At 43.5% G+C, this 20,824-nt stretch overlaps 1 protein-coding gene across 5 annotated transcripts in view; it reads right to left on the reverse strand.

Moving 5' to 3' along the window:
- Positions 1-20,824, reverse strand: part of CASC4 (cancer susceptibility 4) — a 227,730-nt gene that overhangs the window by 45,591 nt on the left and 161,315 nt on the right. For 4 of the 5 annotated variants that reach the window (XM_030189831.1, XM_030189829.1, XM_030189830.1 and 1 more), the window contains exon 9: positions 7,893-8,060. The exons of the other annotated variant lie outside the window; for it this stretch is intronic. In XM_030189831.1, coding sequence (XP_030045691.1) covers positions 7,893-8,060 — 168 coding nt within the window. The remainder of the gene's footprint in view (positions 1-7,892; positions 8,061-20,824) is intronic. 5 annotated transcript variants of the gene reach the window in all.

Consider the following 20,824-nt stretch of genomic DNA (forward strand, 5'->3'; position numbering starts at 1 on the left):
GGTTGAGAGGTAAGGAGGGGCTGCAGATCGAGTACATTTGTAGGTTAGTAGCAGAAGCTTGAATTGAATGCGGTACCTGATCGGAAGCCAATGAAGTGACTTGAGGAGAGGGGTGGTATGAGTGTATCGGTTCAGCCGGAAGATAAGACGTGCGGCAGAGTTCTGAACGGACTGAAGGGGGGATAGGTGGCTAAGTGGGAGACCAGTGAGGAGCAGGTTGCAGTAGTCAAGGCGTGAGGTAACGAGGGAGTGGATGAGAGTTCGGGTGGTGTGCTCAGAGAGGAAAGGGCGAATTTTGCTAATGTTATAGAGGAAGAAGCGACAGGTCTTGGCTATCTGCTGGATGTGCGCAGAGAAGGAGAGGGAGGAGTCGAAGATGACACCGAGGTTGCGGGCAGAAGAGACGGGGACAATGAGGGTGTTGTCAACCGAAATAGAGAGTGGAGGTAGAGGAGAAGTGGGTTTGGGTGGGAAGACAAGAAGTTCGGTCTTGGCCATGTTCAGTTTCAGGTGGCGGTTGGACATCCAGGCAGCAATGTCGGATAAGAAGGCCGATACTTTGACCTGGGTTTCTGCAGTGATGTCAGGTGTGGAGAGATAAAGCTGGGTGTCGTCAGCATAAAGGTGATACTGGAAGCCATGAGATGAGATCAGGGAGCCCAGGAAAGAGGTCTAGATGGAGAAAAGAAGGGGTCCAACGACAGAACCCTGAGGGACTCCAACAGAGAGCGGGATAGGGGTGGAGGAAGAACCATGAGAGTGTACTCTGAAGGTACGATGGGAGAGATAAGAGGAGAACCAGGAGAGGACAGAGCCCTGGAACCCAAAAGAGGACAGTGTGTCCAGAAGTTGTGATTGACAGTGTCAAAGGCGGCGGATAGGTCGAGGAGAATGAGGATGGAGTAATGACCTTTGGATTTGGCGAGGAACAGGTCATTACAGACTTTGGCTAATGCCGTTTCTGTCGAGTGAAGTGGGCGAAAGCCAGATTGAAGCGGATCGAGGATGGCATGAGAGGCGAGAAAATCAATGCAACGGCTGTGAACGGCGCGTTCAAGTATTTTGGAGAGGAAGGGTAGGAGGGAGATGGGGCGGTAGTTGGAGGGACAGGTGGGGTCAAGTGAAGGTTTTTTGAGGAGAGGTGTGACAACAGCATGTTTGAAGGTGTCGGGGACAGTTGCGGTGGAGAGAGAGAGGTTGAGGATATGACAGATGGGAGGGGTGATAGTAGGAGAGATGGTGACAAGTAAGTTGGTGGGAATGGGGTCTGAGGAACAGGTGGTGCTTTTCGAGAAGGAGAGAAGATGGGCGGTTTCCTCCTCGGTGATATCAGGAAAAGAGGAGAAGGAGGCATGGGGTGATTGGTTGAGTGGGTGATTGGTTGAGTGGGTGATAGGATGAAGATGGGCGGTTTCCTCTTCGGTGATATCAGGAATAGAGGAGAAGGAGGCATGGGGTGATTGGTTGAGTGGGTGATTGGTTGACTGGGTGATAGGATGAAGAGGAGGAGAAGGTTTAGTGGTGAATTCGAGGTTGATCTTCTGGATCTTGTCGCGGAAGTAATCAGCCAGTGATTGAGGAGAGAGTGAGGGGGGATGGGAGCGGAGGGCACTTTGAGGAGGGAGTTGAGGGTGGCAAAGAGACGACGAGGGTTAGAGCTGAGGGAATTAGTCAGGTGAGTGTAGTAGTCCTGTTTGGCGAGGAATAGGGAGGACTGGAAGGAGGATAGCATGAATTTGTAGTGAATGAAGTCAGTATGGGTGCGAGATTTCCTCCATAGGCGTTCAGCCGATCGGGAGCAGGAGCAAAGGTTAACGGGTGCAAGGGTTAAGCCAGGGCTGGGGAGTAGTGCGCCTTGTGGGGCGGGAAACAGATGGTGCAAGGGTGTCTAGGGCGGAGGAGAGAGTGGCATTGTAGTTGGAAACAGCCTTGTCGACGGACTCGGATCAGAGATACTAGCAGATAAGGTGGGGGGGGGGGGGGGGGGTCAACAGCCTGGAGATTCCTGGAGGTAGTGGTTAGTGTTGGGCGGGACTGAGGGGGAGGGTGATGAAGTATGAATGTGATCAGGTGATGGTCAGAAATGGGCAGAGCAGAGACGCAGAGGTTAGAGGGCGAGCAGGTAGAAGAGAGGATGAGATCAAGACAGTGACCAGATTCGTGAGTAGGGGTGGTGGAGCTTACAATCTAATAGACAAGTGAACGGTCGGTCCGATAGGGGCAGTAAAATTGGGGCAGTCTGGATTCACTGAACGGTAAGGGTTAGGTGCCGAACGCAGCATTGAAGAGGTGGGCTTTAAGCAAAGACTTGAAGACGGGCAGGGAGGGGGCTTGGCGTAAGAGCTCAGGAAGGCTCTCTATGGGATTGCAGAGACTGAACCCGCCTTGATGCCGAAGAACAATGCCCTCAAGAGCGGCGTCGAGAAGTCAGCTCCCATCTTGACTCTAGCGAAGCTTCCTCCACTAATGTCGAGGGGCTGCCTACTTGGGTTGCAGTAAACACTGGGGCTGTAAGCGGTGTTAGAGGCTGCACAGAAGGATGAGGGCCAGGCGGGCCCGCAACAGGAGGTATGGGAGGTGTAAGCACCTCCGATACTGATGCACACCACTACATGAGGCCATCCTGCAGCTCTGGAAGCATGGCCTGCATGCGCTCAACGAGGGCCAACACTGGAAAAAGCTAGGGTGCTGGTTGAGGTGCAGGTTGCAGAACTGCTGGGGATGATGCAGGAGCAGGATCTCGGCTGCTTGGAGACAAGCGCATCGGTACCTCCTGTATGGAGGAAGAGTGATCCTCTCAGTGCTGATGCTTCTTCGGTGCCGAATCCCTTGATGCCCTGGAGCTCCCAGCACCATGCATCGAGGGTGACCAATGATGATGCTGCTTGGCCTTCATCTAAAGCGTGTTAACATGGCTCTTCAGTGCTGATGAGGGCGACATTGAATCCTCACGTCACCTTGGGGTCAGGTCTGACGATGGGCGGTCCTGGGGGGACTGCACAGCAGGAGGCCTAAAGGTGAGACTCACTCGACGCATCACTGCTCCCAGTTTCTAAGGATCATGAAGCAGCCATGCTTACCGACGCTCCTGATGCGATGCTCAACTTTGTTGCAGACGTCCAGGAACTGGACTTGGCTCCAAGAATCCTCTCTCGTTGAGTCTCTTAGGAAACCAGGGTCCTCTTCTTCATGCGACGACAGAGAACATAGTTAGCAGGGCTATGGTTGGGTCCAAGACACTACAGACACCAAGAATAAGTGTCTTTTCCCCAAGTTAGTCCAGTTGCACCGGGTATGGCGCTTGAAGCCACTGGAAATCTTCGTGGATATGGATGGGAAAACCTCGTTAGCTAAATTAAACGACTCGCTGGTGCCGTAAAAAAGGGAAAGGCACAGAAAGAGAGAGAGAACTTGACCAAAGTCAGGGCCTAAAAATGGCCTGACATCGAAAAAAGAAGAAAACTGAAACCCAGGCAAAATAAGGAAAATAAGGGACGGGCATGAAAAAAGGCTCAAATAAAGGAGCCAGCAGAAAAAAGAAAGAAAAATTAGCCAAAAGTCATCGAAAAAGCTCTCAAGACCGGGCGAGTGAGGAGAGGGTAAAGAAAAAGAACACCTCCTCAAGCGGAGAAAGAGAACTGAGGAGACTATGATAAAATGAGAAGAACGGTAAAAAAAAAAACTTAGGGGGGCAACTGAGAGAGTAAAAACTGTACAACAGGCGTGGACGCTGTTCAAAAATACCATCCTGGAGGCCCAGGCCATACATATTCCGCGAATTAGAAAAGAAAGACGGAAGTCCAAAAGACACCCGGCCTGGTTGAAAAGTGAGGTGAAGGAAGCTATTAGGGCTAAAAGAAACGCCTTCAGAAAATGGAAGAAGGAACCGTCTGAAAATAACAAGAAGCAGCATAAGGAGTGTCAAAGCAAATGCAAGGCACAGATTAAGAAGGCCAAGAGGGATAGCATTAGCATTAGAGCCAAAAAAACATAGTAAAATTTTTTTTCGGTACATTAAAAGCAGGAAGCCGGCAAAAGAATCGGTTGGGCCGCTGGATGACCGAGGGGTAAAAGGGGCGATCAAGGAAGACAAAGACGTAGCGGAGAGACTGAATGAATTCTTTGCTTCGGTCTTCACCGAGGAAGATTTGGGTGGGATACAGGTGTCGGAAATGGTATTTCAAGCGGATGAGTCGGAGAAACTTACTGACTTCACGGTAAACCTGGAGGACGTAATGGGGCAGTTCGGCAAACTGAAGAGTAGCAAATCTCCTGGACCGGATGGTATTCATCCTAGAGTACTGATAGAACTGAAAAACGAGCTTGCGGAGCTACTGCTAGTGATATGCAACTTATCCTTAAAATCGAGCATAGTACCGGAAGATTGGAAGGTGGCCAATGTAACGCCCATTTTTAAAAAAGGCTCCAGGGGAGATCCGGGAAATTATAGACCGGTGAGTCTGACGTTGGTGCCGGGGAAAATGGTAGAGGCTATTATTAAAAACAAAATTACAGAGCACATCCGAGGACATGGATTACTGAGACCAAGTCAGCATGGCTTTTGTGTGGGGAAATCTTGCCTGACCAATTTACTTCAATTCTTTGAAGGAGTGAACAAACATGTGGACAAAGGGGAGTCGGTTGATATTGTGTATCTGGATTTTCAAAAGGCGTTTGACAAGGTACCTCATGAAAGGCTACAGAGGAAATTGGAGGGTCATGGGATAGGAGGAAATGTCCTATTGTGGATTAAAAACTGGTTAAAGGATAGGAAACAGAGAGTGGGGTTAAATGGGCAGTATTCACAATGGAGAAGGGTAGTTAGTGGGGTTCCTCAGGGGTCCGTGCTAGGACCGCTGCTTTTTAATATATTTATAAATGATTTAGAGATGGGAGTAACTAGCGAGGTAATTACATTTGCTGATGACACAAAGAGTTATTCAAAGTCGTTAAATCGCGACAGGATTGTGAAAAATTACAAGAGGACCTTACGAGACTGGGAGACTGGGCGGCTAAATGGCAGATGATGTTTAATGTGAGCAAGTGCAAGGTGATGCATGTGGGAAAAAAGAACCCGAATTATAGCTACGTCATGCAAGGTTCCACGTTAGGAGTTACGGACCAAGTAAGGGATCTGGGTGTCGTCGTCGATAACACACTGAAACCTTCTGCTCAGTGTGCTGCTGCGGCTAAGAAAGCGAATAGAATGTTGGGTATTATTAGGAAAGGTATGGAAAACAGGTGTGAGGACGTTATAATGCCGTTGTATCGCTCCATGGTGCGACCGCACCTTGAGTATTGTGTTCAATTCTGGTCGCCGCATCTCAAGAAAAATATAGTAGAATTGGAAAAGGTGCAGCGAAGGGCGACAAATGATAGCGGGGATGGGACGACTTCCCTATGAAGAAAGACTAAGGAGGCTAGGGCTATACAGCTTGGAGAAGAGACGGCTGAGGGGACACATGATAGAGGTATATAAAATAATGAGTGGAGTGGAACAGGTGGATGTGAAGCGTCTGTTCACGCTTTCCAAAAATACTAGGACTAGGGAGCATGCGATGAAACTACAGTATAGTAAATTTAAAACAAATCGGAGAAAATTTTTCTTCACCCAACGTGTAATTAAACTTTGGAATTCGTTGCCGGAGAAAGTGGTGAAGGCGGTTAGCTTAGCAGAGTTTAAAAAGGGGTTGGACGGATTCCTAAAGGACAAGTCCATAAACCGCTACTAAACGGACTTGGAAAAATCCAAAATTCCAGGAATAACATGTATAGAATGTTTGTACATTTGGGAAGCTTGCCAGGTGCCCTTGGCCTGGATTGGCCGCTGTCGTGGACAGGATGCTGGGCTCGATGGACCCTTGGTCTTTTCCCAGTATGGCATTACTTATGTACTCGACAGGTGGGAAGGTATTTGCGCATGCGTGGTGGAGCGCAGCTCGTACTTCATAAAGCTCTATTTTTGGCTTTGACAAAATGCCGGACCGGGCGACGTAGATCAGCATCACCCACTTGTGAGAAGATTGAAGTCTGCTTGTCCTTGGAGAATACATAGTTTCTCTAATCTGAGGAAGAAGGAAGGAGGGGTGTGTGTGAATGCCTTACTGCTACTCAGAGTTATGAAAGCACAGTATAGTGCTTGAGGTTCACAGTGTCTGCAGTTGCACCCTAATCACAAATTCCCAAGGGTAACACTGCCATCAGAAAAGACAAAAGTACAAAGAAGGTAGAGCTATTTAATACACAGTGGGGCCCGAAGCTTGGAGGAAAGGGTGTCTTGAAGCAATAGCGGAGCTTGAAAGACCACCCAGGGGACATTAGGGGAAGGGAGTGAGGCAAGCAGCATAATAGGCTTCTGTAGAATTATGAGCACAGTCATGCACTATGGAAAGGGTCAAAAGGCTAGAGATTGATGAACCTGCATGACTCTGAAATTTATGATCTATTATGATACCCTTATGGGCAAGCAGGCTTGGGAAAGAAACTAGTATAAACAACAGGAGAATGTGGATTAGCAACTTAAGGGAAAATAGATGGTGAAAAAACAGAGAGCAGAGTGATCTCTGAGGAAGATAAAGTACTAAAATAATGTGAAGCATTGTTTAACATAAAAGTATATAAGCAGCTGAACCAGATCATTACTTTGGAGAGACGGGTTCAGATAATACCTTTGTATAGCAGAGCCCATTCTTCCATAAGAAACTATTAATTATATCTGTACCTTTATATATCTGTACTTTGGTAAGTAAATTAAAAAAATTACTTTTCTCATAATTGGCAGCCTTGGTCTTTTATCTCTACAAATTGTGGGTAACTGGTATATGAAGATTTGCAGAGGTGGTAAATAGACCTAAACATTTACAGTGAATTAATTAAATCACTTCCTCTCTAGAGTGTAGCAAATTAACTATTTCCACAGTGAAATGTGTAATGGAATTGGGTAGTGCTTCCAACAGATATGGGAAGAGGTTTGAGGGGGTTACTTGGAAGACAAGGTAAGTGAGGACCTGATGTTGGGTTGCATTTAGAAATTTTTATAAAGAAGGATGAATGTTAATTTGGACAGACTGGATGACCACTGTGGTTTTTATCTGCCATTATTTCTATCTTCCTTTGTAATGCATCTGGTAATATTTAGCTGAAATAGCCAGGTCGGTCTGTCAGTTTCCCAATTCCTCTGTTTTGCATTGTAATTAGTACAAACTGGCGCTACTGAGAATAAGAGTGAACACACTACACATTAAACTGCTTTTACAAATTCGGTAGGATGAGTACTCCCAGGTGAAGGGGATGTAGAATTAGAAAGGGAATTTTTTTTCCTCCAACTTTCAAGGTTTTTTTTCTTCCCTTATTGTACTACAAACAGTTCCCAAACATGATTCAAGCCAATTGAAAATGCATGTACTGATTTCTTGAAATCAAATGACAGAGTAGAAGAAAGTGAATCAGTTCAGGGAGTGTAAATGTTAACTTTTTTTGTGAGATGAATGTACCAGAAACAAGCATTCTTCTTCCAACACAAACAGAAACCAGAGCAAGGCTACCTGACCCTCCTATCCTGCACACACTGCTTAGAACAGCACAAGTGAGAACCCACTGTACAGTGATGGCACACCCTATTGCCTCTACTAAAGAAAGCAACACTGTTTAAGATGCCACAAGTAGAAAGATAACCACAACATTTATCATTGATGAGTCTCAAGTGTGATAAGTGAGATTTGAATAGATCACTAAGGAAATATAAAGGGGTACCACTCTATAGGACTGGCTCTTTGGATTTTTCACCAATTTACTCAGATTAGATAATAATGCATCACCTTCTGCATACATTCAGCTAGCAACTGAGAGATGGTTCTGTACACCAATGGCATGAAGACAAGGCCCAAGCTCACCTTGGACGTCTTCTTCTCCCCCATCACCATCCTCTTCCTCATTGTAAGCCAGCTCAGCCTGCTTGTCTGCCTCATATTCACCCACGTTCCCATCATCCCCATTGTAATCTGCAAGTTTAGAACCATGGTGCGGATCAACAGGGGATTCATTCTCATCAAAGAAACGGCCTGGCAGAGGGGTGTCGAAAGCAAAGAGAAAAAGAAAGGAAGATTGAGAGCATGCTTGAGACTGCAGAGATCAGCCCATGTAACAATATCTCAAGAGACAAACATCCATATAGGAATAACCTGTGGGCCGAAGGATTCCATGCAGCAGAAATACCTCAATCACAGGTACTGAGTGCAGAGTAAGAGGAAAATCCCCAACAGAGCAGCCCATTTTAATTTTAAGATTCTGAAAATGCGCATCATTTACAGGAACTAAATGCACCCTTCCACTAGATATTGTGGAACATGCCTCATATTGGTAGAACAGTAGGGTTAGTTTTTATTTAATTTTCTTTTTAAAACCATACCCATTTCCTTTTCTTATGAACCAGTGCAACTCTGGTCTTCATGTCATGTAAAGCATCAGCTATATTCTCTCAAGCGGAGCAGAGTGTAAACTGTATGTAACTGTATATGTACAAACAACAAAGCTTGTATATTTAGTGTATGAAAGTCAAACTCAGGGGCCATTCTGTCTTGAGCACTAAAATTATGTTACTTTCACAGTAACATACAGACTAAATGGTGGCAGATAAAGACCAGTTATGATCCATCAAGTCTGCCCTGGAAGATGGCTAGAGTTGTACCTGCTGCTCCATGTAGGTTACACCACTCCAAACCTTTGTTTTCAGGCTGAAATCCTCTCTCTGACCACTTTTGTAAACGGTTATCTTGTCTTTTATGCTATCTCCTTATATTTCATTACAAGTAATAACATATCACTTCTAAGATGAAAACACAAATCCTCACCTGTTTAACATCCTTTAAAAAAAATCCTTATCCACTAATTAAACCTCAAAAGAATAAAGTTTGGTCATGTTAACGCAGCCATTTTTCCTCTTCCTCCATTTGAAACCAACTTCTACTGAAGGTAGAGCACTACAAGCCTGCCTTTAGTCATAGTCACCATGGGTTCTTCCAACTTTTTACCCTTTTACTTTCTCTTTGATGTTTGACAAAAGAGACATGCACAAAGGCCTGTTTTAAAATCTGACCTACACTACCCTTCTTGTTTAACCTTCTGACCCTTACTCTAATCCAGTGGTTCTCAACCCAGACCTTGGGAAGCACCTAGCCTGTCAGGGTACCCACATATCTGTCTTATACATATTAATTGTGGGTATCCTGAAAACCTGATTGGATAGGTGTGTCCTGAGGACTGGATTGAGAACCCCCATCTAACCAAAAGCATTATAGTATAACAATCTTCAGCTCTTCCTACATACCAATCTCTGTGTATCTTTGACCTGCAACAGGGCATCGTGACTGTGCAATGACTGGAACTTCTTGCCAGTCATAAGAACATAAGAGTAGCCATACTGGGTTAGACCAATGGTCCATCTAGCCCAGTATCCTGTTTCCAACAGTGGCCAAGCCAGGTCACAAGCACCTGGCACAAACACAAATCGTGGCAATATTCCATGCTTCAAATCCCAGGACAAGCAGTAGCTTCCCCATGTTTGTCTCAATAGCAAGACTATGAACTTTTCCTCCAGGAACCTTTCCAAACCTTTTTTAAACCCAGATATGCTAACTGCTGTTACCACCTTCTCCGGCAAAGAGTTCCAGAGCTTAGCTATTCGTTCAGTGAAAAATTATTTCCTCCTACTTGTTTTAAAAGCATTTCCATATAACTTCCTTGAGTGTCTCCTAGTCTTTGTACTTTTGGAATGAGTAAAAAAATTGATATACTTGAACTCAGTCTACACCACTCAGGATTTTGTAGACCTCAAATCATATCTCCCCTCATCCATCTCTTTTCCAAGCAGAACAGCCCTAACCTCTTTAGCCTTTCCTCAAACTCGAGGAGTTCTATCCCCTTTATCATTTTGGTAGCTCTTCTTTGAATCTTTTCTAATTCCACTATATCTTTTTTGAAAGATACGGCGGCCAGAACTGAATACTCAAGGTGCGGTTGCACCATGGCGTCATACATAGGCATTATAGTATTAATGCAGGAGCTGCTGAGCTTGCATCCCATACTATCACATTCTACTTCCACTAATCAGCAGTATCTCTCAGTTTTGTACTACCATTTTTACTTTTGATTCTACTATATGGTTCCATTCCTACTTCTCATCTACTAGGAAATCTTTATGCTTTCAATTTCTCAGCCTGTGTTGAATTTGCAGAGACTTAATTCTACACTGCTCCAGGCAAACCTCTTTACACTGCATTGTGCCAGCTTTGACTTCTACAGTTGATACCCGACTCTCCAATTCATTTGGATTAGCATTGACTAGTTAGCTTCCAAATTGCCAAAAACTGTTCAGGGGCAGTGAAATTCTTTTTGGTTTGGGTGAGGGGCCAATAAACCAACTTCTGTTTCTGCTCCATTGCTTCCAATACAGTGTGAGCAAAGATTTGGTCAAGCCATGGTCCCAGTGGCCTACTTTGTTTCACTGCCCATCTCTCATCTTTGTTGCTTTCCTAATTCATAAGAACAGCCATATTGGTTCAGACCAATGGTCCATCTAGCCCAGTATCCTGCTTCCAATAGTGGCAAATACAGGTCACAAGTACATGGCAAAAGCCCAATTAGTAGCAACATTCCATGCTATCAATCCCGGGGCAAGCAGTGGCTTCCTCAATGTCCATCTCAATAACAGACTACAGACTTTTCCTCCAGGAACTTGTCCAAATCTTTTTGAAACCCAGATATGCCAACTGCCATTACCGCATCCTCTGGAAGCAAGTTCCAGACCTTATCTATTCCTTAAGTGAAAAAAATATTTCCTCCTATTTGTTTTAAAAATATTTGCATTCAATTTCATCGAGTGTCTCTGTACTTTTTAAAAGATTGAAAATCAATTCACTTCTACCTGTTCTACACCACTCAGGATTTTATAAACCTTAATCATAATCAGCCTCGGCCATCTCTTCCTCCTTAATCTTTTCTCAGATGGGAGGTGTTCTAGCCCCTTCATCATTTTAGTCACTCTTCTTTGAGCCTTTTCAAATTCTGTTATATCTTTTATGAGATATGGTGACCAGAATTAAACATAATACTCAAGGTGAGTTTGCACCATGGAAAGATAAAGAAGTATTATAATATTCTTGGTCTTATTTTGCATCCCTCTCCTAATAATTCTTAGTATCCTGTTTGCTTTCTTGACTACTGCCGCACACTGAGCATAAGATTTCATCATATTGTCTACAATGACACCTAGATCTTTTTCTTTAGTGCTCACTCCTAATCTTTGAAGGGGTGAACAAACAGGTATGGATAAAGGTGAGCCGACTGATATTGTGTATCTGGATTTTCAGAAGGCATTTGACGAAGTACCTCATGAAAGATTCCAGATAGGAAATTGGAGAGTCACGGGATAGGAGGTAGTGTTCTATTGTGGATTTAAAACAGGTTAAAAGAGAGAAAACAGAGAATAGGGTTAAATCGTCATAAGTACATAAGTAATGCCATACTGGGAAAAGACCAAAGGTCCATCGAGCCCAGCATCGTGTCCCCAACAGCGGCCAATCCAGGTCAAGGGAACCTGGCAAGCTACCCAAACGTACAAACATTTTATACATGTTATTCCCGAAATTGTGGATTTTTCCCAAGTCCATTTAGTAGCGGTCTATGGATTTGTACTTTAGAAAACTGTCCAACCCCTTTTTAAACTCTGCCAAGCCAACCGCCTTCACTACGTTCTCCGGCAACGAATTCCAGAGTTTAATTATGCGTTGGGTGAAGAAACATTTTCTCCTATTTGTTTTAAATTACCTACACTGTAGTTTCATCGCATGCCCCCTAGTCCTAGTATTTTTGGAAAGCATGAACAAACGCTTCACATCTACCTGTTCCACTCCACTCATTATTTTATATATCTCCATCATGTCTCCCCTCAGCCGTCTTCTCAAAGCTGAAAAGCCCTAGCCTCCCTTAGTCTTTCTTCATAGGGAAGTCGTCTACTACTACTTATTTCTATAGCGCTACTAGACGTACGCAGCGCTGTACACTCGAACATGAAGAGACAGTTCCTGCTCGACAGAGCTTACAATCTAATTAGGACAGACAAACAGGACAAACAAGAGATAAGGGAATGTTAAAATGAGGATGATAAAATAAGGGTTCTGAACAAGTGAACAAGGGTTAGGAGTTAAAAGCAGCATCAAAAAGGTGGGCTTTTAGCTTAGATTTGAAGATGGTCAGAGATGGAGCTTGATGTACCGGCTCAGGAAGTCTATTCCTGGCATATGGAGCAGCAACATAAAAGGAACGGAGTCTGGAGTTAGCAGTGGAGGAGAAGAGTGCAGATATGAGAGATTTACCCAGTGAACGGAGTTCCCAGGGAGGAATGTAGGGAGAGATACTGAAGAGCTGCAGAGTGAATGCACTTATAGGTCAATAAGAGGAGTTTGAACTGTATGCGGAAACGGATAGGAAGCCAGTGAAGTGACTTGAGGAGAGGGCTAATATGTGCATAACGGCCCTGGCGGAATATTAGTCGTGCAGCAGAATTTTGAACAGATTGAAGGGGAGAGAGATGGCTAAGTGGGAGACCTGTGAGAAGCAAGTTGCAATAGTCTAAGCGAGAGGTGATAAGAGCGTGGATGAGGGTTCTGGTAGTGTGCTCAGAAAGGAAAGGGCGAATTTTGCTGATATTATAGAGAAAGAAACAACAGGTTTTAGCAGTCTGTTGAATATGTGCAGAGAAGGAGAGGGAGGAGTCGAAGATGACCCCAAGGTTACGAGCTGATGAGACAGGAAGGATGAGAGTGTTATCCACAGAAATAGCGAATGGGTGAGGAGGAGAGGTTGGTTTAGGGGGAAAGATAAGAAGCTCAGTCTTGGTCATGTTAAGTTTCAGATGGCGCTGAGACATCCAGGTAGAAATGTCAGACAGGCAGGCTGATACTTTGGCCTGGATTTCGGCTGAGATTTCTGGTGTGGAGAGGTAGATCTAGGAGTCATCAGCGTAAAGATGATACTGAAAACCATGAGATGAGATCAGAGTACCAAGGGAAGAAGTATAGATGGAGAAGAGACGAGGTCCCAGGACAGATCCCTGAGGTACACCAACTGACAGTGGGATAGAAGTAGAAGAGGACCCACTAGAGTATACACTAAAGGTACGCTGGGAGAGATAAGAAGAAAACCAGGAAAGAACAGAGCCCTGAAATTCAAGTGAGGACAGCGTATCAAGGAGTAGGCTGTGATCAACAGTGTCAAAAGCAGCAGATAGATCGAGAAGGATGAGGATAGAAGAAAGACCTTTGGATCTGGCTAGGAACAGATCATTGGAGACTTCAGCAAGCGCTGTTTCAGTTGAATGAAGGGAGCGAAAGCCAGATTGAAGTGGATCAAGAATAGCTTGAGATGAAAGAAAAGGCAACGGCGGTGAACGGCACGTTCAAGTATCTTGGATAGGAAAGGGAGGAGGGAGATAGGGCGATAGTTAGAAGGACAGGTAGGGTCCAATGAAGGTTTTTTAAGGAGTGGTGTGACTATGGCATGTTTGAAGCCATCAGGAACAGTCGCAGTGGCCAATGAAAGATTGAGGATATGACAGATAAATGGAATGACAGTAGGAGAGATAGTGTTAAGTAGATGGGTGGGAATAGGATCAGAGGAACAGGTAGTTAGTTTCGAGGAGGAAAGAAGATGTGTAGTTTCCTCTTCAGTGATTTCAGAAAAGGAAGAAAAGGAGGCAGGGGTTGGAGGGTTGAGAGAATGGACTAAGGGAAGGAGAGGTGGAGGTGACCTGGTTGAGAATTCAAGTTTAATTTGTGAACCTTATCATGAAAGATCTCAGCCAGAGTCTGGGGGGAAAGTGAAGGGGAGGTTGGAGGTGAAGGCACTTTGAGGAGAGAGTTCAGTGTGGCAAAGAGACGACGAGGGTTTGAGCAAAGAGAATTAGTCAACTGGATGTAAAAGAGCAGACTGGAAGGAGGTCAGCAAGAATTTGAAATGTATGAAGTCAGCATGGGCAAGGGATTTCAGCCAAAGGCGTTCGGCAGAGCAGGCACAGGAATGTAGGTAGCTGATTCTAGAGGTCGGCCAAGGTTAGGGTTTGGTAAGTTTTACAGAACAGGGAATGAGAGGAGCAAGAGTATCCAGAGCAGAGGAGAGAATAGTATTATAGGAAGAGACAGCCTCATTGACAGACTTGGATAACATAGTGGTAGAGAAGAGATTTGAAACATTGGAGGACAGAGTAGAAGAGTCAATAGCCTGAAGATTCCTAAATGTATCATTATTGTCGCCCTTCGCTGCACCTTTTCCAATTCTACTATATCTTTCTTGAGATGCGGCGACCAGAATTGAACACAATACTCAAGGTGCGGTCGCACCATGGAGCGATACAACGGCATTATATCATCCTCACACCTGTTCTCCATACCTTTCCTAATTATACCCAACATTTTATTCGCTTTCCTAGCCGCAGCAGGACACTGAGCAGAAGGTTTCAGTGCATTATCAACGATGACACCCAGATCCCTTTCTTGGTCCGTAACTCCTAACGTGGAACCTTGCATGATGTAGCTATAATTCAGGTTCTTTTTTCCCACATGCATCACCTTGCACTTGTTCACATTAAACGTCATCAGCCATTTAGCCGCCCAGTCTCCCAGTCTTGTAAGGTCCTTCTGTAATTTTTCACAATCTTGTCGCGAGTTAACGACTTTGAATAACTCTTTGTGTCATCAGCAAATTTAATTATCTCGCTGGTTACTCCCATCTCTAAATCATTTATAAATATATTAAAAAGCAGCGGTCCTAGCACTGACCCCTGAGGAACCCCACTAAATACCCTTCTCCATTGTGAATACTGCCCATTTAACCCCACTCTCTGTTTCCTATCCTTCAACCAGTTTTTAATCCACAATAGGACATTTCCTCCTATCCCATGACCCTCCAATTTCCTCTGTAGCCTTTCATGAGGTACCTTATCAAACACATTTTGAAAATCCAGATACACAATATCAACCGGCTCCCCTTTGTCCACATGTTTGTTTACTCCTTCAAAGAATTGAAGTAAATTGGTCAGACAAAATTTCCCCACACTAAAGCCGTGCTGACTTGGTCTCAGTAATTCATGTCCTTGGATGTGGCTCTGTAATTTTGTTTTTAATAATAGCCTCTACTATTTTCCCCGGCACCGAAGTCAGACTCACCGATCTATAATTTCCCGGATCTCCCATGGAACCTTTTTAAAAAATCAGCTTTACATTGGCCACCCTCCAATCTTCCGGTACCACACCAGATTTTAAGGATAAATTGCATATCACTAACAGTAGCTCCGCAAGCTCATTTTTCAATTCTATCAGTACTCTAGGATGTATACCATCTGGTCCAGGAGATTTGCTACTCTTCAGTTTGCTGAATTGCCCCATTACGTCTGTCAGCTATCGTTGTCTAGGGTGGTCCCGGAGTCCACTTCACAGAGGCAGTGGGTTCCCAAAGAATACGCAATCCACACAGATTTGGATATATAAAGTATATTATATTTGCATATATGTATTGGCTCACAGCACTTACTACAGGAAAAAGGGTACAAGCTGTCTTGGGGTGTGTATTTAGAGGGAGGGAGAAAGAAAGGATAGGGTGTTTGTTCATAGGAAGAAAGAAACCTTGGACTAGAGCTGTCTGAGAAGGGTGCTCTGGTGGCTAAAGATGGAGGTGTGCAGAGAAAGAAGAAGAAGAAACAAAGACAGCCCAGCAGAGTCCCCGTGCCCTCTGCTGCAGGGAGAAAGAAAGAGGGAGACCTAGTGCCCTGGACACAGAGAAGTGCTCGGGGACAGAGAGAGGGGGGCAGTAGACCCCAAGCTGAGCTCTGTGCTCTGCTGCACAGAGAAAGACACAGAGAGAGCGGGAGAGCCCTAGTAAGCTCTGCTTTATACCTAATAAGAACTGAGAGGGAACAGGAGCAGAGAGAGATCAAAAACTTCTCTTTCCCAGTTATTTCCTTTACAGAACTCCAGATACTTTCTGAAGTCAGGAAAGGTGACAATTTTCCCAGGTTGTCCTGGAGCCACACTGTCTAGCTTTGGTTGCTCTGAAGCCCTGCTCCCAGATGGAACAAAAGGTATGTTAATCAAGAGTAATTGAGAAACCAAAGGGCTATCAGGCCTCTCTGAGCACCATTTGGCCCATTTCATCCTCAATGGTTCCTGCAGGAGAGGGGGAGAGTTATCAGAGGTCAGAAGGTGGTTTAATATTGTCAAACTGATTTCATATTAATATAAGTATGTCCAGCAATAATTTTGACCTCCTGCAATCCTGACAACGTCCTCCAGGTTTACCGTGAATTCAGTAAGTTTCTGTGACTCATCCGCTTGAAATACCATTTCCCACACTGGTATCCCACCCAAATCTTCCTCGGTGAAGACCGAAGCAAAGAATTCATTTAATCTCTCCGCTACGTCTTTGTCATCCTTGATCGCCCCCCTTTTACCCCTCGGTCATCCAGCGGCCCAACCGATTCTCTTGCCGGCTTCCTGCTTTTAATATACCGAAAAAGATTTTTACTATGTTTTTTTGCCTCTAATGCAATCTTTTTTTCTTAATCCCTCTTGGCCTTCTTTATCTGTGCCTTGCATTTTGCTTGACACTCCTTATGTTGCTTCTTATTTTCAGACGGATCCTTCTTCCATTTCTGAAGGTGTTTCTTTTAGCCCTAATAGCTTTCTTCACCTCACTTTCAACCAAACCGGCTGTCTTTTGGTCAGTATTCTCATTGGAGAAGGGTAGTTTGTGAGGTTTCCAGGGCTCTGTGCTGGGACCTCTGCTTTTTAACATATTTATAAATGACCTAGAGATGGGAGTACCTAGTGAGGTAATTAAATTTGCTGATGACACAAAGTTACTCAAAGTTGTTAAATCGCAGGAGACTGTGAAAATTACAAGGGGACCTTACGAGACTGGGAAACTAAATGGCAGATGGCATTTACTGTGAGCAACTGCAAAGTGATGCATGTGGGAAAGAGGAATCCGAATTATAGCTACGTCATGGAAGGTTCCATCTTAGGAGTTACGGGATCTAGGTGTCATCATTGATGATACGTTGAAACCTTCTGCTCAGTGTGCTGCTGCGGCCTAAGAAAGCAAAGAGAATGTTAGGTATTATTAGGAAATGAATGGAAAACAAAAATGAGGCCATTATAATCCCTTTGTATCGCTCCATGGTGGCGACCGCACCTTGAATATTGCGTTCAATTCTGGTCGCCGCATTTCAAAAAAAAGATAGTGGAATTAGAAAAGGTGCAGAGAAGGGCGACGAAAATGATAAAGGGGATGGAACGACTTCCCATGAGGAAATGCTACAGCGGCTGGGGCTCTTCAGCTTGGAGAAAAAGTGGCTTAAGGCAGATATGATAGAGATCTATAAAATAATGAGTGGAGTTGAACGGGTAGATGTGAAGCGTCTGTTTATGCTTTCCAAAAGTACTAGGACTAGGGGGCACGCAATGAAGCTACAAAGTAGTAAATTTAAAATCAATCAGAGAAAGTTTTCTTCACTTAACGTGTAATTAAACTCTGGAATTCGTTTCCGGAGAATGTGGTAAAGGCAGTTAGTTTAGCACAGTTTTAAAAAGGTTTGGACGGCATCCTAAAGAAAAAGTCCATAGACCATTATTAAATTGGACTTGAGGAAAATCCACTATTTCTGGGATAAGCAGTATAAAATGTATTGTACTTTTTTGGGATCTTGCCAGATATTTGTGGCCTGGATTGGCCACTGTTGGAAACAGGATGCTGGGCTTGATGGACCTTTGGTCTGTCCCAGTATGGCAATACTTATGTACTTATGCAGGACCCTAGCATCAGGCAACTATGATTCGGATTATTCTTCCCAATATACATCACTTTGCATTTGTCCACATTAAATTTTATCTGCCATTTGGATGCCCAGTCTTCCAGTTTCCTGAGGTCTTCCTGCAATTTTTCACAATCCACATGTGTTTTGACAACTTTGAATAGTTGTGTGTCATCTGCAAATGTAATCACCACACTTCTTATCTGTTTTCCAAATTATTTATAAATATATTAAAAAGCACCAGTCCCAGTACAGATCCCTGTGGCACTCCACTATTTATCCTCCTCCATTGAAAACAAATGGCCATTTAACTCTAAGCTCTGTGTTCTGTCCAATAACACATTTCTAATTCACAGAAGGACACTGCCTCCGATCCCATGACTTTTTATGTTCTCAGGAGTCTCTCATGAGGAATTTTGTCAAAAGCTTTCTGAAAATTTAGATGCACTACATAAACTGGCTTACCATTATCCACGCGTTTATTTACGCCTTCAAAGAAAGGAAGGAAATTAGTGAGGCAAGACTTCCCTTGGCTGAATCCATGTTGACTCTGTCCCATTAAACCGTGTTTATCTATGTGTTCTGTAATTTTATTCTTTATAATAGTTTCCACTATTTTACCCAGCACTGATGTCAGGCTTACCGGTTTGTAATTTCCTCGATCACCCCTGGAACTCTTTAAAAAATCGGCAATACATTGGCTACCCTCCAATCTTCAGGTACTATGGATGATTTTGACGAAAGGTTACAGATCACTAACAACAGATCAGCAACTTCATGTTTGAATTCTTTCAGTACCCTGGGGAGTATGCCATCTGGTCCAGGTGGTACACCAAGATTTCATTCAGTTCCTCTGCATCGTCACAATTGAAAACCATTTCCGGTACAGGTAGATCTCATAGAGCAATTTTTAAACTAAAAACTGGGGGAAGTTCCACAATCGGTCAAAAGTGCATGGTTTGGAATAAGATTTCTTTCAAAGATATCACCATAACAGGGAAGACAGGGCATCCTGATAGTGAGGTTGCAATAGAGAGCAAAGTAGACCAGTAGGCATATTTTCAAAGCACTTAGCCTTCCAAAGTTCTATGGAACTTTGGAAGGCTAAGTGCTTTGAAAATGAGCCCCCAGGTGTCTTTAAAAAAAAGCAGACAGATTTTCAAGACTGCACATTATCACTGTGAACTGCTGAACAAGATGTAAACAGGAGCAACAACAGTTTTGAAATGTCTATATGCAAACGCCAGAAGACTACAAAACAAAATGGGAGACTTAGAATATATTGTACTAAATGAAAAAATAGACAAAATAGGCATTTCTGAGACCTGGTGGAAGAAGGATAACCAGTGGGACACTGTCATACCAGGATACAAATTATATCGCAGTGATACAGGAGGGGTGGAATTGTATATGTTAAGAAAGGACTTCAATCGAATAGACTAAAAATTGTACAGTTTATGAAACACATCTTGGAATCCCTACGATAATAATGGGCAATTTAAATGATCTCAATATTGACTGGATTTATGTAACATCAGTGAATGCTAGAGAGGTGAAATTCCTTGATGGAATTAAGGACTGCTTTATGGAGCCAACAAGAGGAGGAACAATTCTAGACGTAGACCTTAGTGCAGCGTGTGATCTGGTGCAGGAGGTAATGGTGCTGGAGCATCTTGATATCAGTGATCATAACATGATCAGATCTGATATGAGCTCTGGAGTAAGTACACACAGGAAATCCAATATGTTGGCATTTAACTTTAAAAAAGGAGACTAAAATAAAATGAGAAGAACGGTAAAAAAAAAAAAAAAAAAAAAACTTAGAGGAGCAGCTGCAAAGGTCAAAAATTTACATCAGGCATGGATGCTGTTCAAAAATACCATCCTGGAAACTCAGGCCAAATATATTCCATATATTAAAAAAAGGAAGAAGGAAGACTAAACGACAGCCGGCATGGTTAAAAAGTGAGGTGAAGGAAGCTATTAGAGCTAAAAGAAAATACTTCATAACATAGAAGAACAATCCAACTGAAAATAATAGTAAACAGCAAAAAGAATGGGAAGTCAAATGCAAAGCACTGAAAGGAAGGTAAAGAGAGACTTTGAAAAGAAGACTGCGTTGAAGGGAAAAACGCATAATTAAAACTTTTTTAGTAAATTAAAAGCATCTGTTGGACTGCAAGACACTCATGAACGACATGGCCATAGCAGAGAGATTAAATGAATTCTTTGCTTTGGTCTTCACTGAGGAAGATGTGGGAGAGATACCAGTGCCAGAAATGCTATTCAGTGCTGACGAGTCAGAGAAACTGAATCCAATCTCTGTAAACCTGGAAGATGTAAAGGGGCAATTTCACAAATTGAAGTGTAGCCAATCCCAGGACAGGATGGTATACATCTCAGAGTATTGATAGAATTGAAAAATGAACTTGCACAACTATTGTTATTTATATGTAATTTATTTTGTAAATCAAGCATGGTAATGATGATTTTTAAAAAGGGTTCCAGTGGTGATCTGGGAAATTACAGACCGGTGAGCCTGACGTCGGTGCCGGGCAAAATGGTAGAGACTATTATAAAGAACAAAATTACAGAAAATATACATAAGCATGGATTACTGAGACAAAGCCAACATGGATTTAGTGAAGGGAAATCTTGCCTCACCAATCTACTACATTCCTTTGAAAGGGGTGAACGAACATGTGGATAAAGGTGAGCCAGTCGATATTGTAATGTCTGGATTTTCAAAAGGCGTTTGACAAAGTACCTCATGAAAGACTCAAGAGGAAATTAGAATGTCACAGGATAGGAGGTAGTGTCCTATTATGGATTAAACATTGGTTAAGGGACAGAAAACAGAGAGGTAGGGTTAAATGTTAACTATTTTCAATGGAGAAGGGTAGATAGTGGGGTTTCTGAGGGATCAGTGCTGGGACCGCTGCTCTTTAACATATTTATAAATGA

This window comes from Microcaecilia unicolor, chromosome 1 (assembly GCF_901765095.1).
Source record: "Microcaecilia unicolor chromosome 1, aMicUni1.1, whole genome shotgun sequence".
Classification (NCBI taxonomy): domain Eukaryota; kingdom Metazoa; phylum Chordata; class Amphibia; order Gymnophiona; family Siphonopidae; genus Microcaecilia; species Microcaecilia unicolor.